Raw genomic sequence first — 24,639 nt, 5'->3', positions numbered from 1 at the left:
GGACACCGCGTTATACTGAGACGTCCAATAATAGCATGTAACAGCATGTCCTTCAGCGAGGCTAGCGAAGAGTCAGTGGGACATATCATCTCTGTGTCAATATATATATTTATGCTCTCCTGGGGATACTTTATGTTTAATGGAACAAAGATAAAGTTTATTCTGATAATAACCTCATGGTCCCAGGACTCTAGTCCGGGAACCTCATGACCCAAAAACATTCTCTGTGTGTGTTTCTTTAACACTTTGATTGCAACACAGTACATATTGGCACATGACACCATAGAGGCTGGTAAGACATTAAGATCAGTTGTAAAACATATCTAAGGTTGATTATAGACACACAGTTGTTACTGATATATTATAAAATCAAATTTAGATCCATGTTTTCCCTAATTCTGTTTTATATTTTTGTTGTCATGACATGATATTCTGCTAACAGATAAGATAGATAGATTATGCAATTTTCAGATACTACTTATACTTCACTAGACTTCAGAGGGGGTTGTACTCCTTACTTGTCTAATTGTATTTGGCCAATATAGTCACAGGACTAGGTTTTAGATATGGCAGGCATTCACTTTAGGCTATAAATGTGATTTATTGTTACAGATTAAACTGTCCAATAAAGTTGTTAAAAATAACAGTGCAATTTACTGGTAACTTCAGTAGGACTATATATACTGTACTGTGTATATATATATAGGCTAAGGCTACTGTATGTACAATTTGTGATATCACTGCTGCAGATAGATAGATAGATAGATAGATAGATAGATAGATAGATAGATAGATAGATAGATAGATAGATAGATAGATAGATAGATAGATAGATAGATAGATAGATAGATAGATAGATAGATAGATAGATAACTTCTTTTTTTAAAAAATATGGCCATGCTTTGTTGGAAAATGTTGGCATAATTTGTAGTAGAAAGTTTTATTATATATTTTCTTTTTTTATTATTATTATAGAAATAGGAAAACACTAAAGCAAACCTTTAATACATTTAAGATAAAATCGGATAAAATCAAATGAGACAAGACAAAATGTATCTTATTAATCATGAATGAAACGATTGTTGTGACATTATTTTTTTCATAATTTCATGTTCTTTGTTGTGTTTATCTGTTCAGAAAAATGTCAGTGTATTATCTGCTTAGGAGCTTTATTATCCCACAAAGCCTAGTGTCCTCATCGCCACCATATTTCATCTGCAGTTACGTCAGCCCTGTTTGGTATCAGACACACATCCAGCCCACTTTCTCACTCATTCACATCCCTTCCCCCTGCTTTGTCTCCACACACACGTACACACACACACACACCATCATCATCACCATTAGACCATGCCGGAGAAACGGCAGCCTTGAACTTGTCTAGCTCCTCCCCCCACCAGTCCTCTGTTAGAACCACCAACCCCCAACACACTGCTCCATCTTTCCAGCTGCCTCTGCATGCAGGCATTCCCTTGGCAACTGTGGTAGTATGGTGGGGCCTGCCTAGCAACCAAAAGGCTCTCACTCCCTTGGATGAGGCTCATGGCATGGGGGGCGGGTTGCAGACTGGGCTGGATGAAGATTGATCACAGACAAAGAGCTCATGAGCATCTTGTTGTTGATGTGGAGAGACAAACAGCGTAAAAAAAAGAGAAAAAAAAGAATGGTTCTTCTGCAGCTGCACCGTTCTGCTGATGCCTGTTCAGACTTGACCTAACGCTGTGCTTTGTGAATAAAAATGGCCAATTTGATGGTACGAGTGCATGTGCTTCCAACACAGAATAATAGTGTTGCTTGTTCTCTATGTGCAGCATGTGGTGCTTCAGGAAGCACAATGGAGGAGATGACCTCTGTAGTAACACTGCTGTGAATGAATGAATGAATGAATGAGAGTTGGTGATCCATGCCGGTAAAGACATTTGGCGCCACCTGGTGGTAAATATATATACATATATTTTTCAAAAGGCTGAACACTGAGGACTGAAGATGGAAATATCCCAAGATTTTGTCAATGCAGAATAATGACTGATCCAATTAATCATACATTTCTACAACAAATTCATAATTCAGTACATGCAGCTGCTACATGTGGCCCTCTGGCTTTCCACTGCTATCAATATCTACTGCATTGCTGTATGTTTCTGTCTATCTGCAGGATTTGTTCTATTTCCAGGTGTTGAGATATTCTAAACCTTTATCCTTCACTTCCACACGGACCAATCAGTCTCCACCGCAACTGCCTCAACTCTAAAAATAGCTTTCTACTGCTGACGTGATAGATGACTCATGCAGTGTCTCTCTCCCCTCCCTGCATCCACCCCTCTCTCACTGTGCACTGCCCAACACCCTGCTGTCCCCCCTCAGTTCAGTAACCTTAGTTCAGTACGAGCTGGCGCCAAGGTGGTATTTATATTTTTTAAATAGTCTTTAAAAGAAAACAAGGCCAGGAATAAAACCTACGTTCAGAGGAAAAAGAGACTTTTGTCATGCATCCTCTAACTCGAGTGCCATGACTCCATGCACAAAAACAGTCTTGCATATTGCACATCGATGGTTTAAATTACATGTGGCCATTACAGTAGAGCAAATAAAACTGTTATTTATATCATACAAAAATATCTCAGTTTGACATAAACGATTAATCAGGCTTTTGGATAAAATATATTTTTATTTTCAAACACTCCATTGAGTTACAGTGATGCTGAAAATGACTTCTAATGTACTCTGCTTTCATAAGATCAACCACAAACTGATGAAGTGAACAAACACAAATCCACAGTACAGTCACATTTAGTACAGATTCAACACAGGATAATGTTATACACAACACACCTTGTGCTGAAGAAATTAAAGGAATGTCTCAGTGACGGTGTGTGACGTGTGTGTTAATGTGTACAGTAGTGTTGAACATGTGAAGACCAAAGCCTTACAAATCATGACTCTGTGCATGGTTAGTATTATCCCACATGTTCATCTAGTGTTCGTGACTGACCTGCTCAGTCAAGTGTTCGGAAATGTACAGTGACTTTTCACAACGAAGCACACATGAATCACCTCTATTAAATATTGTTTTGACGGATACAAGTCTTCTCTGGCAGTGGTGTGTTGTTGACCATCCCAGAATGGGGATCAATCACTGGATTCAGCTTTTCCTGTGGCATGGAAAATCAAGTCTCTTTGCATCAGTGCAGTGCTTCAAAGTGGGAACCAGTCTGTGAGATCAATTTTCTGGAAAAGATTCTGCTGAAATCGGCCGATTAGTTTCAGTCTGGGTTTGACCTTCAGGTTTCTAAGCCATCTTTGAGAGCAGCTGCTTAGAGAAGAGCCTCTTGAGCTGAGCCACTTCCTGAGACAAACAGCTGATCTGCGATCTCAGACTAACATCCTCTGTTGTGTAGGTGGTGTCCTTGGAGCTCTGCAGAGAGATGGAGTTATAATAACCAGAGGAGGGACCCTGATACTGATGCCCAAGTCCAGGACCGACCTCTTCCCTGGACCAAGGAGCCTGACCGACTTCCCGACTGTCCCACGCCGCCTGTTGCTGGCTCCGTACCTGGATGTTTGGCCCCACTGTGGCTACAGGCGGTCCACTGTGTCTGCTATCAGAGAGAGGAGATATCTCCCCTCCGTCGCTGCTACAACCAGGGCCTTTGAATCTGAGCTTGTGTGGGAGACTCCTCAAACTCTCAGGTGAGTCTTGTTTGTTTACATACTGACCCTCGCTGGCCTCCAAGGTGGAGATGTGGGAGTCGTAACCCTGCTGCTCCGGAGAGGGTCCGCTCCGTTCGCTCAGCGTGTCCTCAAAAAACACAGGGCTCCCCATGTTTGAGTTACACGAAGTGGAAACAGCGGACTCCTCCGATACGCTGTGACTCGACGTGGGCCCGGCCCCCCTTAGCCCGTAGACGGCAGCCTGCTGCAGAGGGTGAGGCTGGATGTAGTGGCTGTTTGCACTCTGATGTGTGTTGAGGTATGAGGGTCCCTCAGTGTGAGGCTGGTAGTAATGTGTGGTAGTGGATGGTTGATGGGCGCAGAGCGACGCAGTGAGCGGCAGGATGGTGACGTCAGACGGATCCTTGACCAGACCGAAGCGAAACTTGAGGGCCAACAGCTCGGCCCTCAGGCGAGCGTTTTCCTCCAGCAGACCCAGGACCCTCCTCTCCAGCACCATGTCGTTGGCTCGCCGCTTCTCTCTGGACCGTTTGGCCGCCTCGTTGTTTTTTTTTCTCTTGTCCCAGTAGCCATCGTCTTTCTTCTCACTGGGGATGAACTCCCGTTTGCGGCGTGCGTTGTTTCCGTTGTCTTCATCACAGCTGCAGCCCGCCTTAGCTTCAGCGTTGGCGAGGCTCTCTTTGTGTTTGAGGGCAAATGTGCGACCCAGCAGGGTTCGGGCCAGTTGGCTGGTGGAGGTCAGGATGGAAACGGCCTCATCAGTGAAAGACCCGGTCCCACCCTGAGGCCTGGACTCCAGCCCCTCCACATCCCGCAGCGCTGGCACTGACAGGTCCTGGATGATGGCTCCCACAGTCTGACCCGTCATGTTCAATCACTTCAGCGCTCTGCAGGGTCTGTTGCTGATGGTTGGAGGCTGAGGATGAAATGCTCTATAATGGCGCCACCTAGTGGTGAAAATACACAAACACTGATGAGCTCAGGATTTGTTTACAAGGTTGCAAAACATTTCACTGACATCATGCTGCCACTTAGATGTTGTAATTATCAACTGGAAAAGACATTAAAGTCATAAAATAAAAAATTACATTCGCAGGTTGCCTGTATTTAACTACATTTCCGAGGGATACAGCTGCATTTATATAGACTCATAACTTTTTTTTTTAATTGAATCCAAAACGGTCTCAAAAATTAGTAATCAGGGACGTTTTAATTCATCATATTCATACCAGCCAATTCACCGAAAGAGCAGTTTACAAAGAGGAATTCATTAAGAGTACTTGAAAAGTTTCTAATTGGAAAAACGTGAAACATCCTAAATGGCTGATCATTTACTAAAATATTAAATTTCATTTCAGAAATTGATTTGAATCAAGTGAATCCAGTCAAACACAAGGTAATTACCCTCATATTACCAAGATGTTTCTTTTATTTATTTAACCCTTAATCCAAAATGATTGTCAACATAAAACCAATACCATTTTCTATCCGTTCAAAGATGATAACTGCAAAATATTATTCATATACCTTAACGGAGTCTATCTAGCTAATTCCACTGGTGTGATATAGTAAAATCAGATCTGTGATAAACGTGGTTAAAGCGGCTCCAGAGGAGCGACTACTCACAGATCAGCAGCTGCTCAGGAGGCTCTTCAGGCGGACACAGGAGGCACGTGGAGCCGCTCCGCTCGTCTGGATGTCTCTGCTCCTGAAAAGCTCCGCATCTCTCTCCGTCCTTTCTTTCCCCGCTCATCGGTTCAGCCGGGGTCGGATCCTCACCCCGGGTGACCCCCCCACTACTACCCGCCCTCCTCCCCCCTCCTCCTCCCAACGGGAAGCCGGCGGAGTCAAACCAGCGAGAGACACTGTAACTGCTTAACAACAGATCTCAAAGTGTCTCCAAAACAAGTCTCCGTTTTTAATGTAGTTGGAAGGAGTACGAGGTAAGACCTATGGGTAAGACACTAATAAACCACTTACAATCAACATAATGAAAACCCAGCAGACTGACTTCCTGCTGTGTTCCTGTACAGCGTTTTTATAAGTAGGTAACGTTACATGTTTGTTCTTGAGCAGTGATGGGAATAACGGCGTTACTTTTTTCAGTAACGAGTAATCAAAAAAGTTAGTTACTAGTTACAACAGAGACATTCTATTTTGGTTACAAGTTACAACTAGTAGGGAAAAAGCCATCTGGAAGTAACCAACTCACTCGGTAATCCTCCGACCTCCGCACAGGCAGGCTCCGCGTCGCAGTTACTTTTCCTGGTAATTAGTTACCTAAGTTACCTTTATGATGTAACTCAGCTACTAACTCAGTTACTTTTTGGGGAAAGTAACTATTACTTTTTAAACGTGACGTGCCCTACACTGTTGAGACAAAAAGGTAAAATACCGGCTAAGCTAAGAGTAACTTACAGTGCAACCATGCTAACAGTCCTGTGAGGTGCTAACGTTACTGTGAGGCGAGCTAACGACAATGCTAACACGCCGATGCTATGTAGACGTGTTACCATGGTAGCATTTTCTAATTAGCACAGCACACAAGATACAGATGTGACTCATAGGTGGTGTCTCAGTTTAACAGATTATTCTTGAACAAAAATGAAACTTTGACCTGATGGTGGAGTTGATAAAAAAAAGTCAGAGCAGAGGACCATGTTACCATAGTTACCAGGTATGAAGTGATAACTACTCTTCTACAACATTTAAACTGATCCAGATGTTTCTGTCTGGACGTACAGGCCAGGGGGTGGGCAAGAAACAGAAGACATACACAGAATGAAAGAATAATATAATATTCTAAGTAATGATAAGTATAATTTAGTTTGATAGGTTTAAGAAGTCCTGAATCCTCTAAAAATATTAATAAATCTAAATCATGAGACTGTTCCTACTATTTATTAGTTGCAGTATTTGACCACTCCAGTGAGCTCTAAATTATGGGGACGTAATAGAGTCTGGCATCAGTTATGAGCAGAGAAAATGTATTTCTTGTGATTTTAATAAAGAGAGGATAAATGCTGAGCTTGGTCTCATTTTTCTCCTTCATTTTTTTTTTTTTTTTTTTAAACTTTCACTGTGTTAGATTAGGTCATCTAGTTTACAAAAGCCTGTGTGCACAGCAGTCATGGTGCCGAGAGCTGTCCTCATTTGCTCTTTGCAGGTAAGTACCCATATTAAGCAGTTCAAGGTAACACAGTTACAGGGAAATGTGTTTTATGCAGGCGCATGTGTTTTACGCACTCCCTTTGTTTCTGAATGAAAAGATCACATGGTTGTATTTTTATTTCTATCACATTAGATTATCAAACACACCAGTTTACACTGTCAAAGATTGAACATGAGGATGTGTATTGTCACTCATTGTGTTTCCTCTTTTTTCAGAGACCAGTGGCTGCAGTGTGCAAGAACAAAGGAAGATAACTGCTGTGTCACTGCACACGTGAGTAAATCCATAATGTCATAACCACGTTTTGTAAATAAAGCATGTAAAGGGCCATACAGAGAGAGTGACTCACTTGAATGCCAGTAGATAGTGTAAATGGAAAAGGGAGCTGTTATGTAATACACAGGGAGAGAGAGAGGGAGAGAGAGCATGTGAGGACTACGCAGTACTGGAAGTTCAGTTGGGGTGAGGTTGCACAGAAAAAAGGAACATTGTTCCACGAGCGATCTGCTGGACAGTGATACTTCCTCTTTGTGTATGGAAATGCTTCACACTGGATCTCTCTGTCTCCATGTCAGTCTCGTCAGTTTTTGCAAAACAAGGCAACACTTGACTTCTCGTTCCTTAACTTATGCATACTCTCTGGAGCATTTGGTAATACACACTGTTATTATTGACCTGTTGCCATGACCTTGAGTGATCAGTTTGAACATGCTGGTGTATGGCTGTGACATGCAGCGGTGTACACACACACAATTCTGAGAAAAGAAAACTGTACTGCTGTCCCGAGGTTCAGCTGAATGAGCTGCCAAGAAATTATCTAGTGAAACTTTCTGATTTCAGTTTATTCCTCCAGTTGTTCTATTGTATAAAAGCCCCCCCCACACACACACACACACACACACACACATAAATCAGAAACAAAGGGTTTAACAGCCAAAAAAAAAAGGTCTACCCTTAAAATCCAGTTTTCCAATCAAAAAGGATTTAATGGCTGATCTGTTTTCCAGAGTAAATCAATTTGAATTTTTGAATTTGTCCACTATAGCGTGTCCTCGCCATGATACATGATCTGATGACTGCTGAGAAATATTTGTACCTGGAATTAAAGAGTCTTCAGACAGGCTAGTGCAGTGTTTTTCAACCTTGGGGTTGGAATTCAAATGGGGTCGCCTGAAATGTTTAGTAATTGATTAAAAAAAATACTAATTATTATTCTTTTTAAAATTATGATTAAAAACACCACACACAATCTTAAATAACTGTATTCTATACTTTCAAAGTAGTAGTAGTTCAAATAAAATGCAGCATAAAGATATCCAAGTTGGCGCATCTTGATTGACGGCCGTCACGTGATCGCCAGAAATATGTGAAGGGGTCACGAGCCAAAAAAGGTTGGGAACCACTGGGTTAGTGGCTCCATCAGGCTGTACTTTGATATAACGCTGCATCAGCATGGTACCGTGATGACAATACTGACTTTTTGATGTTTAGCAGGTATCATGTATACAATGCTCACCAAATATGTTTAGCATGGCAGCGTGCTAACATCTGTTGATTAGCACTTAACACTAATTGCTGTTCGAATTGCATCAGTTTTGCAGGTATTTGATAAACACATCTATCAGGAGATCAAAGTTACAGCAATAACAGAGTGTCATTTTGAATCGTTATGCTAAATTTGATGTGGGTCGTTCACAGCTATGGAGACTTGTGAACCTCCTGTTGGTGCCAGAGGAACCTCTCCGGTGTCAAAGACATTAAGCTTTATCGTTTGCTGTGATATTTCACTCTGACGCAAGTGGGCTGAGATCATATCACTTGTCACAGTTAAACTGTGGTAATCTTCCTCACACTGCATTTTATTTTTATTTTTCTGAAAGAATCCTGGAAAAGCTCTTTTGTAAAATATAAACAGTTCCATCTGGACAATTGTATAATATCTTTACACCCACAATCTTAAGGATGAATGAAGCTGGACATAGTCTATATTATGTCATTATTAATTGCACAAAAAAAACAGTCTACTATTTCACCACAGCGGATCTGTTTCAGCAGTAAAGAGGGCGTTTGCTATGATCTCTTTAGGTGTCACTGTCCGTGGTGCAGTATGTGTGTATATGTACAGATCCTGGACAGACTTACCGTACCTTTGAACATCAGCTACCCTCCATGACGCCAACCATGTCCCCATGTTTTGTCCTGAAGGTTGGTTTTGGAAAAAGATCAACAGTGGGTCTTTCACAGGACACACTTCACTGCAAATGTGTCCGCGGTGCACCATGGATTATGTAACAGAAATATTGTGCAAAATATGAAAGCAAACAGCATGTGTTTTTGTGCGTGTAAATGTGCCCTCATACACATTCTTGTTAATGTTTCACATTTTACTGATTGTAAATGTGCCGGTCATTCATCTAACACCACCACAGAATATGCAACACCAGGAGATGTGGAAAACTTTTCATCATGTTGTAGTCGAAAGATAAAGACTTGAGCAGCTATCACCCATAATCAAAATCATTTATTAGGGCCACGGGGCAATCGCACCGAGCACTGGCTCAAAAAACAGCATTGAAGTCGAGTTTTTCTTCTGCTCAGGCATACTTTCACCTAGAAACTCCATTTAAACTTTAAACAGTGGACACAAGTCTTGTGTATTGGCGTATCAATCCACGTTTTGATAGGTCATATAATTTGTGATCAATCACTGATCAATGACCATGATCACTTTTGGAGAAATTATGAGATTATAATGGGTGTGTATTGCATGAAATGTTCGTGTCAGAGTGGGTGACATCAACACTTAGAGTGGGAGAAGTTGTCTGAAATCTTCTGAAACTTTTCTCTTTCCACACTCCTCCTGGACACAATTTACATTCTACACACATGATTTTTTCCAAATCTGTAGACAAACTTGTTTCGTCTCTCACCATGTGCTCAAAAAATCTGAGAGACTTACAGAATTTGAATTGGCAGCCTCTAAGTGCGGCCACGTCTGTCTCTGCTCCTCATTGACTCCAATACAAAGATTTTCTGAGAGAAGCAGAACAGACCCCTGTTTTAAAATCGCAAGTGTCTCCAAAATATTTACTGTAGAAACACCAAATCGTACTAAATTGTTCAGGAAGTCCTTGTGACGCTCCCAGTCTGTGTTTTTTTCTGATAGGAGCTACCATTTTGTCAGAATAAGCCCAAATGTGAGACCAGTGCAGAGGCAGAAAATCGCTTTTTCTTGACGTTTCTGTCTGCCTCAGCGTGGGGGGCCTCTATCGTCATTGACAACCACCTCAAGTTGCCGTGGTAACCTCTGTGTCTCAGGCCAGAGCTCGTTAAGGTTTATAAACAATCCACCTGGAACTCGTTAACCTGTTTATAAACACACAGGTAACATACATGTATGCGCGCACCCCTCTCCCACACCCCATACACAAACACACACAGGTAACTTCATGTGATTAAAGTTACAAACACACACAGATACACACAGGTGACTGACTTTGATTACAGCTTCTCCATATCAGTGCTCAGATGTGTGTCTGATCAGCTCTGTCTTGACCTTAAGATCGTGGGTTCGATTCCCATGTTGACAGAGATGGTAGCTATGCCCGGCAGTAACCCCCCATGGTCCTATCAAAATTTCCCAGAGGAAATTTTCTAGTTTATCTTTATTGTTTACATCATGTAAACCTCATATAGATTTCATCAGAAGTTAGAGCACAGTGTTTTTGTAAAGTTGAGTAAAAACTAAAAAGTCAGTTCACTAGTCATGAAGAGCACAAGTCAGAAAAAATATCTCTTGGACATGTTCAGACTGGATATGAGTTTGAAAGACATGTGCGTTTACCTGAGCTTTTTCTGCTTGACCCATATAAAAGTTTGGATTTTGACCATTCTGATCCTGGAGTTTGTGGTTTCGATCCCTGATGTAAAACCCATGCCAGATTAAACATTTAGAAGTTGATTTGCTGACCCCTCACAAGGGGGCAGCCAGGAACGCATTTTGTTCAGTAGTAACGGTCTTTAAATGTATAAAGTAAGAGTACGGTACAGTATGTGTGTATGTGCATTCATGTGTATGTGAAGTTTCATTAAAGCCCCGAATAACAAAGGCACAAAGTAATGAGTGAGCACGGAGCAGACAGTGGCCTTGTTTAACTTTGTGTGTGTCCGCTCAAGTTCAAATCAGGAGAACTACACCCCCACCCCTCTCTCTCCTCCCTCCCCCTCCCCCTCTTTCCCTCCTTTTCACATCCCTCGATCCACTTGGGCTCACAATCCCTCTCAACAGCCTCAGCGCTGCAGCGGCTTTCACCACCCTAATCCTCATCCTGTGTTTGGACATCAGGCCAAGATTCCCATTATGTGAGATTGTGTAATCACAAACATGCAGCTCAGTCAGTATTTCTACACACCGATATCAATTTACAGTGACATGCATTGAATTAGTTCAGCCAACAGAGAGAGAGCTTATTGCGGCAGCCAAGTTTTTTCGCATTAAAAAAAAAAACTTATCTGTGCTCTCTTGTGGAGCGTTTCAGTTCAGATCTGTCCATGAATGTTCAACCCCCGTACAAAATTCAAAGTGTAAATAGATATCTCAGTTTGGAGCGACGGTATCAGTGCTGTCCTAAAGTAGCAGGCTTCAATAATGCAGGCAAAATCCATTTATAGATGCTCACTGGAGAGGCAGAGCTCCTAAAATATTCATGCTACAATATTCTGTACGCTGACTGGTGTCTAAGTGTGTGTATCTCTTTGACTGTGTGTTTGTCTGGTGAACTGACGCGGTTCTCCTGTGTCTCTGCTTCTTTTCAGTAACACTGTTGTCACACACTGTTGCCATTCACACGCACATGTTATAGCGTGTCCCTGCCTAGGAGATGAGGAAGGTAAAGGATGGGATGGCATAGAGCTGACTGTAATGTTTATGCCGTGTTTTTAAATGTAGCAGAACAAGTATGTTTTTAAGACTTGAATCTTAAATTTAATGTCATAAGGAGGGTTTAAGTAAACATAAAAAAACCATGTTATTCATGCGGCACCCAGTAAATGATCAAATGAAATAAATTGTTTCATCTTTCATCCCTCCCAAGTTCCCTTTCCACTTCCTTCTTTCCTGAACCTAAGCAAACAAGTGTCCTGAAATGTCCTCTCCATGGAGAAAAGTTATCCACAGAGACGGATTAATGTGCATTTCTCCACAGAAGAAAACAAGACAGAAAGGGCTTATTTAATTACACATCTGTCCTCAGTGAACCTACCCTCAAAAATCTAATTAGGGGGGTATAATGAGCTTATTTCCATTAATAATTTTACATCATGCCATGGGGATTTACTGGAAGTGAAACTTACTAACCTACAGAGGAGTCGTCATCTACTAAAAGACGAAGTGCATGAAAAAAACATTTATGGGACATGCTGTTCAGACTCTAAGCTTTGGCCCGCTCGCCGTCGTAACTAAAATGTCATTGTCGAGCTTTGCTGCTGACCTCTTGTCCCCCCGCTGTATTTTTCAAGGTAAATAGTTCATGTTATGTTCTTGCTGTGTCTTTAAGCATGTATTACATGATATAAGGCAGGTCCTCCTAGAAAAGGAAGAACAGAGGGGAATTGCTCAGGTTTTTGATTATTTGTGCTTTTCAGTGTCACCACAGGTCACTCCCCTGCCTTTGTCCTCGTGTCATCTCTAAATCCTGGATCACGTACTCCTGAGCACGGCACTAAAATAAACTCATATTGCATATATGACCACCTTCAATCGACAAGTGAAGTAGAATTTCTCTCAGTCTCAGTGGATAACAGATTATTCGTGGAGTATATAGTATATCTGTGACTCTGTAATTATCAGGATTACTCCCCGTGTGAGTAGGGCAGCAGTGTGTTGCTTATGTGTGTGTGCAGTGAGGATATTACTGGCTCACCTGTAATCATGCCACCCCGGATGAGCAGGTTTAACACTCCAAACATAGCCATGATAGTACACCAAAAAGGAAATTTGGAGTGGAGCTCAGTACTGTTACCAAACAGAGATTAATATCTTTAAACTAGTCCTCTAAAGCTTTTTTGGGCAGAGTAAGGGTGAATAAAATCTATTAAACAATTAAATCACCTACAAGTATTTAACATCTATAACTAATTTACTATTAAACTCTGTTTACTGGCATAAAGCTGGAGATTTAATGGTCAGAATCAAAGAAGTAGAGTCTGGAAAGTCTTGACTGTCTGTTTATATCAGTTGCAGTGTGCTTTTACTTGGTATTATACTGTATATTGTTTGATTACTTGAACATCAACATTTCTTTTCTGTTTCAGTTGCGATGTTTTGTGCAGTTATGTCCACCCTGCAGACGGAGATGTTAGTTCATATGGGTTAACAGTTGACAAATGCATGCTTATTCATTTTAATGTGTATATGCTCAAGCATGTGTTGCAAATGATGGCAAGTGAATGTGTAATTGTGTTTGCTTTTATCTGTGTTTGCCTTTCCAGAGGCCATGCATGCCTGTGCATGTGTCTGTGTGTTTTGGAAAGAAGGAAAGAGAGAGAGAGATAGAGAGAGAAAGAGAGGGGGAGGGAGCTCCATAATGTGATGACGATTTCCATCATCTGACATAATCAGGATGAATCAGTGAGCGGCGAGTTACATAAACAGATTCTCATCCCAACCTCACCCTCACCCAGATTAGAAACAGTGCACATGCAGCTGCCAACAGACTGCTGATACCAGCCTGCAGGCAGCAGAGCTTCATCACACTGACACCTAAAGGCCAGAGCCCCACGTTACACTTGGCATTTGCATATATTTACATTTATTTATATTTCTTAGATAACTGATTTTTCCAGCAGTTCAGCTTGAACAAATCGGTTTTACACTGAGGCAATTTTACAGCATTAGAGGTCTTTATTGGAACTATGCTAGCAACAATTAATAAAAAATAATTCATAACTTGAAAAACTTGAAAACACTCCTCAGAGAATAGAAAAACATTGTACAATAATATAATATCTTCTGTTGATATAAAAGATTGTGTTAATAAATATGTTTCTCATTTTTAGATGATAACAGACAATTGAGAAAGATGCAAATTATTTACACATTTAAATTCTGCTTTATGAGAGAGAGAAAACCATACATGTTTTTCTTAAATAAGAATTCCTAAATAGACAAACAAACAAAAAAGTGGGATGGCAAAAAGCCATTAGCCCCTGCACTAACTGTACAATCATATACATAGAGTTACATTCATTATTACCACAGGCAGCACTGCAGTTCAGACAAAAGTGTCAGATCATCCCAGTGCAAGTTTTCATGGCTTCATGAATGAACCATGACTTTCAACACTGTTATAACCTATGTCAACACACAATCTTAGTAGGTTTTTGTTAGTGTTTAGGTCTGCTGTCTACATGCCCATAGTGTGTACAGTGTCTGTCTGCTTTGTTGGCCTCTGAAGGGGGAGCAGAAGACTTCTGAGAAACACTGGGAACTCATTACACCAGTCAAGGTCCTCAAAGTCTTAATCCCCAGTGTTGTGCCATGATGATGTCCAGATAACCAGTCTGACCTCGTGTAATCTGAACTTCAATATAAAAAACAAAACAAATCTAGATTCTCACATTAAAGGGAAATAAAAGTGTGCTGGTTCTAAGTCAGATCCTGTTACAGGTCTGTTAGAGTACTACAACACAGCCTTTCGCGGCTCCACAGGAAGCTGCGTGAAGGCCGATTGTAATGTCACTTGAATCATCTCCAGTCGGGGCAGACGACTACAAATTTTAGAATAAAAAAGTTGAGTTAAACATCTTTTAGCCCACTCCTCACCTCTGTCTGAACCTGGAGACTCAGGGCTACATTAGCTGCCTCTAGCATAACACACCTGAATCCACTTGAATCTCCAATTGATATGTTGCATTGTGGGTAATGTAGGTGTCATGCCATGATATCTCTGTCTCTTCTTAATCAATTCTAAAACTTTATCTGGTGATCTTTAGGCTGTGGATATCAATTGTGTCTTCTAAAAGAAATGTTCATATTCTGAATTAGACAAATTGTCACATTTGTTTTTGGATGCAAACCAAAACTAGACATGCAAGTCTGACAATTACAACATCAAACCTCTCCCAGGCAGCATGAACTTTGTGATGCCAACCAACCACTGGTTGTTTTGTCAGTTTTCACAGCCTAGTCTAGTCTGTGAGCCTGTACTGTTGAAAATGTTCAGGTAATATCTGATTAGTTTTTAGAAGGTCGGAGCCGACAAGTTTTTTTTTAAATCTTTTCTTCTTTCTCTTTGTGTGTGTGTGTGTGTGTGTGTGTGTGTGTGTGTGTGTGTGTGTGTGTGTTCTTGTACTTACTACGTTGTGAGGACAAGAGTTTTTAACCAACAGAGTGAGGACATTTTTGTGAAGTGAGGACATTTTGGCTGGGTGGGGGGTTATCTCACTTTTTCCAAGGGCTGTTTGAGGGTTAAGACTTGGGTTAAGATTTTAGGTTATAATTGGGTTTAAGTTAGTTTAAGAGTAATGGTTAAGGTTAGGCATTTGTTTTGGATGGTTAAGGTTAGGGTAAGGTAGCCTCGTAAACCAGCCGCTCCCGGAAATGCAATTCATTTCATTTCTGAGGGAGAGTCTGGCCTCATCCCCGTTGTAAGCGTTTGGGGTGGGCGGGAGCTGGGCGGGAGTAGTAGCGTTGACAGACAACCCCATTCAGCCAATCAGCAAGTTGGTGTAGTGACGGGGCTTTACACCAGTCGGTCCCTGATTGGCCAACGTGCTCTGTCAATCACAGCGGCGATGCTGATTGGCTCGGCCTTCTGAGGGTTTCAGGCCAAACGCTTACAACGGGGATGAGGCCAGACTCTCCCTCAGAAATGAAATGAATTGCATTTCCGGGAGCGGCTGGTTTACGAGGCTAAGGGTAAGGGGCTAGGGAAAACATTATGTCGATGAGTGTCCTCACAAAGATAGCCATACAAATGTGTGTGTGTGTGTTTGTTTGTGTGTGTGTGTGTGTGAGTTTCAGGTGTGTCTCTTCATGTGCAGAGCCAGGTGGTCGGAGCGGGAGAAGGCCCTCTGACACAGCAGACACTCGTAGGGCTTCTGGCCCGTGTGCTTGCGGTAATGACGCGTCAGCTCATCTGAACGGGCAAATTTCCAGCTACAGCCCTCCCATGAACAGTGGTAAGGCTTTTCCCCTGATGAGTACACAACAAAACCAATGGTAAATATCAAACAATCCATGTATTGAGATCAGATCTCCTTGTCATATCTTTGTGTTACCCTACCTGTGTGGGTGCGAAGGTGAGCCTTGAGGTGTGAGCTCTTGGTGTAGGTTTTGCTGCAGCCGGGGTATTCACAGCTGTGGATGGCGGGCCGCTTTTTCCCCGTGCTCCTTCGACCACGCTTCCCCTCCGCCCCAGGAGGGGGCAGCTGGGGTCTGACCAGCAGAGGCTGCTGGCGGAGGGGCAGATGACCGGCCGTCTGGCCGTGGGTGTAGTCGCAGAACAGGCTGGCGGCGTGATGACTGAAGTTGGGCATGTAGCTGTAGTGTCGAGGGTCTGGGGTCACAGCTTGAGGTTGGATGAACCTGGCGTCGGTGAAATTCACCATGGTGGGGTGCTGCTGCTGTTGGGCGTAGTAGGGGTTGAAGTCCCATTGAGCGACCTTACTGTGGTTTCCTCTGCTCCCTTGAGGGAAGCCAAAGTGATCGACAGTAGGTAGAGTGGGAGCTGAAGTCCGGCCCGGCTGCTCACCGTTATAACCACGGTGGTACAGCTCCGGCTGGACCACTGAGGTGTCTCCAGGGGACAGCAGCTCGGCCATGAGGCTGCCGCCGTTCACCTGCAGACACTCCTGTGCCGGCGGCGGGTCCTTGAACACACCGCCCTCATGGTACGCCGTGCTGGGGTCCAGCTGCGGGAGATGTTGATCTGTGTTTTCCAGAGAGGGATTGAGGTCGGATGAGGGGTTGCTCCAGTCAGACAGCAGGAACTCAATGTCCCAAGATGCCCGGCTGTCATCGTCTAGGAGCTCCTCCGTCATTTGTTGAGAGACCTGCAGCTGCTCAGAGCCGCCTGGTAACAGTTTGTTACTGAGAGAGTCCGGAGGGAGAGAGACACCCTCAGTCTTCCACACCTAGATTCACGAAACATGAATGCAGAGGTTCATATTTGTTCACATGATATCCAGTGGTGGACAGTAATGGAGTAAATTTACTTGAGTACTGTACTTAAGTACATATCCAGAGGATTTGTACTTTACTTGAGTATTAGATTGCTTTGGTACTTATTACTCTTACTTGAATACATTTCCAAGACAAGTATTTTTACTTTTACTGGAGGAGGAAGGCTAGGAAGGCTGAAAAGTACTTGTTACTTTCAGGTCTGCTCTTTTTTTTTTCTAAAATACTATTGGACAAAACATGAAAATGACAATTGCTGTCCTCTTATGATCCCATTCATTTTATTTGTTTTTATAGGTGTTTCTGCAGCTTTATATAACATTGTGGTATTAAAAGCAGCACATCAGTGAAGGTGGTTTCAAAGAGTTAATTCTCAGAAACAAGTGTTAAAAGGTCCTTAAATTCATTTAGAAAAAAATACAGTAATTCATTGATGTGAAAAATAAGAAATTGACTCTTACTCTTACTTTTACTTAAAGTAAATTTAAAAGCATGTACTTTTGGATACTTAAGTACCTTTAAAAGCAAGTACTTTTTTACTCTTACTCAAGTAAGATGTCACCTGGGCTATTTTTACTTGTAACGGAGTAAATTTTGACCAGTAGTATTTGTACTTTTACTCAAGTACTGGGGTCGAGTACTCTGTCCATCTCTGGTGATATATCTATCTTCAAACAATACTCACATGGCCTGATATATTTAATAGTTGTGACAAATTGTCACCAGACCAAAAGTGATCTGTCATCTGCAGTAATAAGTCTTTCAAGTACCAAATTCCTATTTTGTTGTGACAGTGAAATAACAATGTCAAAAGAATGGTAAATTAAAAATATTGTTCAAAAATATGTAGATAAACAGATAAACTATGATAGTCTGAGTGAAAGTCTTTTATATGTCTCTGTATGTACGCATGCTGGAAAGTCAGCTTCATGTTTTTCTTCAGTAGTGAGAGGTTACCAATACAGTATGTGTACAAGGTGCAGGTGTAAAAACATGTAGCTTTTGTGCCAGAATTGGTAGTTTTATTTCTATGTGAATTGACTATGTGTAAATATTATTGAGGACAAAATTAATCTGAAGTCATCTGGAACCAAAACACCCTAACCTTCAAAAAAAAACTGACTTTATTTCTAAACTTAGATGTCTTAGATTTGGATTTTATTCTGTCACTTGCACTTGTACGTCTGTCCGTCCTGGGTGAGGGATCCCTCCTATGTTGCTCACCCTGAGGTTTCTCCAATTTGTCCCTGTTAAAAGGGTTTTCTATGGAGTTTTTCCTCAGTCCATGTGAGGGTCTAAGGGCAGAATATGTTGTTGTGATGCCATGTAAAGCCCTTTGAGACAAACTGTTTGTAAAAATGGGCTATACAAATCATATTGCCTTGCCTTGCCACTTGCTGCACATTGTAACTGCTTTAGGGAGGGATTTCTTTGCAGCCAGTATGGATGACTGATTAACAATTAATCACTTTTGTCCAAAGCAATTTACAATAAATTCACTCAAACTATTTGATCAAAAACGGGGGACGGGTTCCTCCTAAACAACAATTTAAAACAACCACACACATGACTTCTCATACTGTTCAGAAACAGCTTTTGAACATTAATCTTGATAACATAAGTCGACAGAAAAGCCACCTTACGGGCCCACGACCATTACAATATCCCAACAGTTCCCTTAATGAGCAACAACTGTGTCTAAATACATGATGCTGCCACAGTTTCCAATTTTTCCTTCAGTAAATAGAAATGTCATTCTATTTCTCTAGAAACAGAAATGTGAAAATCTTCCATCAAACCTGGTTGGACTGAGGAAAACGAGCTTTTCACATGTCAGGTGTGAAAGTTCCCAAGTTCAGGGCGGACACATTTGTAAAATAAAAATTGACTATGAGAAAGAGTAAATTACATGTGACATGTAGGAGTGACTGTCACAGGTTATCATTACCTTCATGATATTCTCAGATTTGCTTTTACATACATGTTTTTGGTTCAGGTTACACTGGACATTATTTAGATCAATTCTGATATATTTTTTTTACAGATATTTCTGAGAGTCAAACAACATGGTACTTACTTTCATATTGTCAGTGGAGGGAGCGAGGCTGGAGAAGGAGCTGAAGGAAGGGAGCACAGCCTGTGCAACAGCCATCAAGCACTTTGTTGCAACAACAGTTATGTTTTTCTCTTCTTTTTGCTTTTTCTGTTTGTTTGTTTGTTTTTTTACATGATTTGGTTCATCCTCAGAAAGAATGGAAAGTCAAACCCTAGATCCTCACACCGCTCATCCCAGTTACAGTCCACTCAGAGCTGAAGGCCTCAGAAACAGTTTGTTAAAGCGCTCTCCTGCTCTCCATTCCTCCTCTGCTATCTCTCCCTCCTCTCGCTTGTCTATCTCTGTCAGCTGTGAGTCCTACTTCAAATCTCTCTTTTTCATGTAGGTCTTGACCGTTAGGAGGTGGAGCGTAAACGTGAGTTTCTGAGCTGACTACTTCTCCTTATTCCTAAAGATTGTTCATTAACACTCATGAAACTCAGCTGTGTCACCTCCACTTTCTGTCTGACTGTGCTGTGGGAAAAACACAAACTGACAAAACTGAAAAATGTGGAAAACAAAACAAAACAAAACACTGCTCTGTTAAATACGTAATGCATATAATACAAACTAATAACTAAATAGCCATGATATGCTACAATCACTTCACACATCTTTACATTCCACTGGTGTCTTAATGGACCGTGACCTTTCCAGAGAGAAATAGGCTTTATTATACGTATGCTCCAACTTGGGCTGACTGTGCTGGGGAATGAAATTACTCCAAATACAAAAAAAAGTAGCTGAAACATTTTTCTAATTAATTTCTGCAATATGGTATCTAGTTGCAATGTTGCATAATAATGAGAATGAAATCGATCATTTCAAGTGATTTGAAATAAAGTGCATGACTGGAATATTTCCTGTGAGACTTCTCTGATTATGAATGAAGACAAACCAAACATCCTGCTGGAGTTTCTCACTGGCAGATGTAAAAGTTAAGGTCACTTCATCTTGTGAGTGGCATAAAAAGAATGAACATGGAAAAATGAACACCAAAATGTGAAGGGAGACATATTAAACTCCCCTAAAAAGTAAGTTCTCATAAACAGCAAGATAAAACATCATTTTTACAGTAAATGTATTCCTACTTAGAGAGAAAAGCAAAACAAATAATCCCAAAGTCAATTTTCCTCTGCTAAGATCCTTCAAAACATAGTTAACCTTGCAAACCACCGTTAAATGTTAAATTCCACCTCAACACTGTAGATCAATGCAGTCCTCACTGTTTTTCATTCACAAGTAAACATTGGTCATTATCAGATGACTGGCCACTATCTAATAAAGCATGCTTTGGCACGGCCTGCAGAGAGCATGTATGGTGAAGTGTGTGGACATTTCATGAACATGATGTGTGTGGCACAAAAATAACTTAATTCATTTCATTCATTAATTTAATGTTCATTTAAACAGTGATCAGAGATGAGTTTTTATTAATTACAGGGGTTCATGTGAGAAGTATTGAATTGAAGAAGTAGAGAGGTGCAGGCTGACATCATGAACAAACACACACCAGTATCTAATACATTTCCCATTCTGGTTTAATATCTAAAAACACTGTCTTATTATTATTTATTTAGCCATCTGTGTTAGTTTGAACACACTCTATATACTTGCATTCAGATCAGTCTTGGTCTTCCCAGTGAGGATGTGCAGTTTTGACTTCTGAGAAGACCTACTGTATGTGTGAAAGGTGATTATAGTCTGGCTGCTGTTTATCTTCTGACATGTGGCGGAGGCAGGCTGCTGTCTTCCCAGAGATAATGTCCCCTGACTGCTGCTGATGGCCGATGACTAGCCCACCACTGATAAAGACACAGTGACGACTTCTCTACACATCCATTACGCACAGGCAGCGAAAGCTTTAGGGGGAGAACCTCACAGCAAAGGTTTCCTAATGGCCTAAACACATCACATGGAGTTCAACTATAGTCTGTTTAACAAATGAGACTTCAGTTCAAAATGCTTACGGTTGGATTATGAATTTATGTGTGATTGCTTTCATTGTATGAAGGAAAAAAAATCCTGAAAACCAAGTGGAGATAATCTGTGCTGTACATGACCATTATCTGTGTAATTTAGTAATTGTAAACAGTCAAATAAATACTTTAAAATATTTATAACATAATTTGGAAACATAAACAAATAGATAATAGGATGAAACACAAAAAGAATGGACATTTTCATCCTTATGCTTTGCATACAGAGGGCTACAATCCCCTGTTTTAATTTAGGGGTTCTAACTTTTTATGATTCTATTTTAATATCATTAGCCTACCTACCTTTAAATACTCCTGAAATACTTTTTCAAATGATATTTATTTTGGCCTGAAATTATATAGACTTTAAAGACCTAGCTGTGTCCTAAATTGGAACGCAATGGCAGTTAAAAGTTAAGTAAAACAGCACTATAGTGTAAATATTGTTGTTGTTTATGTTTTTTTTTGGATTTGATCAATATTTTCAGACTGATGCTCTTCAAGTCTTCATCAGTTGTAACTTGTAACATATAACCTATGGCTGTAATGGCCGATGGATATACACCATAATAGATCCATGATAGATCTTCTACACTGATGAGAGTCAACACAAAGGTCTGTCCGTGCTCCATCTAGTGGCCATGGGTCGTCACTGCGCCTCTCCTCTGTCAGAACCACAGACTGTAAAAGAACATAAAACCACAGTCAGTCAGTCATTCAGTCAGTCAGTCAGTCAGCCAGTCAGTCAGTTTTTACGACGCCCGTAGAGTAAAAACAAACAACAACAACAAAACCCCGCTTAAATAAATACCGGTAGGTATATCTAAAGTTTGGAGTAAACAGCACCTCAACACAAAGTTGTTTGTTAGTTGCCACAGCAACGACACTCGGCTACAGAGGGAAGGACGCTGTGATGAAGCAGAAAGAAAGAGGCTGAGTGTGTTTACAGGAACCTGTGATAACAAGACTGTTCCAGTAAGTTGTTCTTATTGTGTGTCAGCTCTCATGTGGACTTGTCTTCACTTTATTCCGTGTAACGTTGCAGTCAGTTTCTGGCTCTGACAGCCAGCTGTTGTTGTCATTAGCAGCAGCAGCGTTAGCATGTCTAACAGGGTGTAGGCAGCTAATCCTGAGCTAATTACGAAGAGAAAATCAATATCTACAATCACGAAGGTGTTGTTCATGAACTCATTAGTATTTTTATTCTTGCAGTGGATTTGCTCACATTTAAATTACAGCTTTTTTCTTCTTTATTTTAACACAAACTAGTCAGGCAAATATTATATCTGTGTCCAAAATGTAACAAGAGCAGGCATCATGTTTCAGAGATAAGAATCATGAATAACATTAAATAAACACAAAAATTAAGATATGTGAGTAGAAAACAAAACAAACACATATTAAACACAACAACACAACGTACATTAAATCAATTACAGCTGACATGTAGCTCACAACATAACAGAGATATTTAAATGACACCAAGGGGATTGTGGGTGATGTAGTATTTGTTATGTGTCTGTTTACAGATGGAGGCCTTCAGTCAAAGCAGAGCTAGTGGGGGTCTGTGGAACAGCCCCAGGCCCAGCACATACAGCAAGGACACGCAGGACATGCTGAGAGGTGAGCTGATGCTGCTGAAGCTCTGCTGCAGATCAGATGGTTGGATATGAATGGGACTGATACAGATAAAGGTGTAGAGGCGTCTACCACTCTGTGCTGTCTGTTTTTATCACACTCTCCCCTTTTCTCAGTAATGATGCAGGAGTCAAGACTCACCAACCGCCAGAAAAAACAGATCAATGAATGTCTGAAGAGTAAGTTTGAGGTCTTGGGATGAGAAGTTGAGAGGAGCAATATGGTCATACTCAAGTACAACAGCCTATCTATCTATCTATCTATCTATCTATCTATCTATCTATCTATCTATCTATCTATCTATCTATCTATCTATCTATCTATCTATCTATCTATCTATCTATCGTTGTGATTGTTGAAAATATTTAAATGTGGAGTAATCCCTCTACAAATGATTTGAATTATTAAACTTTCCCTCATTCACAACTTGTATTTTTATTTATTTTTTTTACAAACCTTTCCTCCACAGACGGAACAGCTTTGCCACTGCCCTCTGACTCCAGGTCAGCTTCTCCCTCTGAGCCTAAACCCGGTAAATCTGCCCAGAGGCACCTGCCAGCAAAACCTCAGAGACGCAGCGCTGAATCTTGTCGTTCTGGGAACAGCTACGTCAGAGAGAAGTTCCGCCCTGCTCCAACAAGTAGGTCCTTGAAGCTGACACCTGAACCAGGATCCACAAGGCTACAGTACAGTCTGCCACAATCCTTTTTTTTTTTTTTTTAAGCATTTAAAGTATTTGGGGGCTTTTTTTTTGGCCTTTATTTGATAGTATAGTTGAGAAAGACAGGAAAAGGGGAAGCAGAGAGAGGGGGAATGTCATGCAGTAATCGGGGCAGACTGCAGCGAGGACAATAGCCTCTGCATATGGGGCGCTTGCTCAATGATGCTCAAAATGTATGAACCTGCTGGGCTCTGAAGTTACCATTGGGCATTGAACAATGAGTGCAACCCGGCCATGTTCATCACCTTTTAGAGTCCTCTGGGAACACCTCCTGAGTTGTGTGACTGTGTCGTGCATATTGATTTTTTCTGAATTTGCAGTGTGTTTGTTTATTTTTCAGCTCTCAGGGTCTCCATCTTTTTCTCCTCTTATTTCAGGAGACTTAGAGAAAGAGAAGAGGAGGCTTCAGAGTATACTGGCAACAGGACAAGAAGAGCCTCCCCCGGATGTCTTTACATGTTGTGAGCCAGAAGTGAAGGAGAGAGACCGGTATCAGGAAGGTGAGAAAAACAGACCATGTAGAAGAATTACAGAAACTGTTTCAACAGAGGATTGTGTTTGTCCATTTCAGCTTCAATTCAATTCTACTCTCTTCAACTCTGATTGGCTGAATATGTCCACTGCTGCTTGAATGAGTCTAATATGAACTTGTGTCTGTGTAGTTCTGGATGAGATAGAGGAAAGGAGACAGTTTCTGGAAGACATGGCGTCTCTAGGTCAGGACGAGCAGTACATCTACATCATCAACTCTGAGATATCCCAGGTAAATAAGCAATGGTTTATAGATCCCTTGCACTTTGAAAAAGGTTTCTGTAACTTCAAATGTATAATCATAATGTTGAAGGGCAGAACAGTAGCATAGTAGTGAATAGATCCTCAACGCTCCAGATTCTGTGCATATTAAAAGCCAATAAGTGTCATTTCTTCTCTTTTGAAATAAAACTGTACTGAAACCTGTGTTGTGTCATGGCTCCAATCCAGAGACTGAGAGAACTGGCGGTGCTGGACAAAGCCCAAGGTCACAAGAAGGATGCAGTGACATCAGAGAGGAAAGAAGAAAGTGCAGAAAATGTGGAAAAGACTGACCGCTGACGCACTCACCTGGAAATTAGCTGCAATAAATAAAAACCACAGAACCATTCGACAGCGACTCCAGATTATGAGTTGGAGCAGTGGAGACAG

At 41.2% G+C, this 24,639-nt stretch overlaps 3 protein-coding genes and 1 long non-coding RNA gene across 7 annotated transcripts in view; 2 read left to right on the top strand and 2 right to left on the bottom strand.

Moving 5' to 3' along the window:
* klf1 (Kruppel like factor 1 (erythroid)) overlaps positions 1-19,334 on the bottom strand; it is a 31,500-nt gene extending 12,166 nt beyond the window's left edge. The window contains exons 1-3 of one of the 2 annotated variants that reach the window (XM_085795509.1): positions 19,102-19,334; positions 16,129-16,978; positions 15,865-16,038 (exon numbers count right to left, since the gene is read on the bottom strand). In XM_085795509.1, the coding sequence (XP_085651635.1) occupies positions 15,865-16,038; positions 16,129-16,978; positions 19,102-19,176 (1,099 nt within the window). In that variant the 5' untranslated portion in view covers positions 19,177-19,334. Of the gene's footprint in view, positions 1-15,826; positions 16,039-16,128; positions 16,979-19,101 lie in introns of those variants that run through there. The other variant, XM_085795422.1, reaches the window with a different exon arrangement.
* On the bottom strand, positions 2,656-5,453 carry LOC146991244 (uncharacterized). Of its 2 annotated transcripts, XR_015037358.1 has the most exons (3): positions 5,299-5,453; positions 2,869-4,619; positions 2,656-2,832 (listed from the first exon to the last, which is right to left on the bottom strand). XR_015037358.1 is itself a non-coding variant. In XM_085794362.1 (2 exons), the coding sequence occupies exon 2, from the start codon at positions 4,538-4,540 to the stop codon at positions 3,290-3,292; it is 1,251 nt and encodes a 416-aa protein (XP_085650488.1). In that variant the 5' UTR covers positions 4,541-4,619; positions 5,299-5,453; the 3' UTR covers positions 2,656-3,289. The 2 variants fall into 2 exon arrangements, 1 of the variants encoding a protein (XP_085650488.1); XM_085794362.1 differs by having other exon boundaries at positions 2,656-4,619.
* On the top strand, positions 6,800-15,999 carry LOC146991243 (uncharacterized). 2 transcript variants are annotated; one of them, XR_015037490.1, is made up of 3 exons: positions 6,800-6,838; positions 7,060-7,117; positions 15,867-15,999. It is a non-coding gene; the product is annotated as an uncharacterized LOC146991243 (long non-coding RNA). The 2 variants fall into 2 exon arrangements; XR_015037488.1 differs by lacking the exon at positions 6,800-6,838 and adding an exon at positions 6,859-6,949.
* c1h22orf23 (chromosome 1 C22orf23 homolog) lies at positions 19,111-24,601 on the top strand. Its single transcript, XM_085795764.1, has 8 exons — positions 19,111-19,198; positions 19,466-19,495; positions 22,628-22,721; positions 22,853-22,915; positions 23,206-23,376; positions 23,835-23,957; positions 24,120-24,220; positions 24,439-24,601. The coding sequence occupies exons 3-8, from the start codon at positions 22,628-22,630 to the stop codon at positions 24,547-24,549; spliced, it is 663 nt and encodes a 220-aa protein (XP_085651890.1). The 5' UTR covers positions 19,111-19,198; positions 19,466-19,495; the 3' UTR covers positions 24,550-24,601.
* The last annotated feature ends 38 nt before the right edge of the window (positions 24,602-24,639 follow it).

Source organism: Trachurus japonicus, chromosome 1 (assembly GCF_045865225.1).
Source record: "Trachurus japonicus isolate A0001 chromosome 1, Traja_1.0".
NCBI classification, from domain to species: Eukaryota; Metazoa; Chordata; class Actinopteri; order Carangiformes; family Carangidae; genus Trachurus; species Trachurus japonicus.
This window is presented reverse-complemented; position numbering and strand designations above follow the sequence as displayed.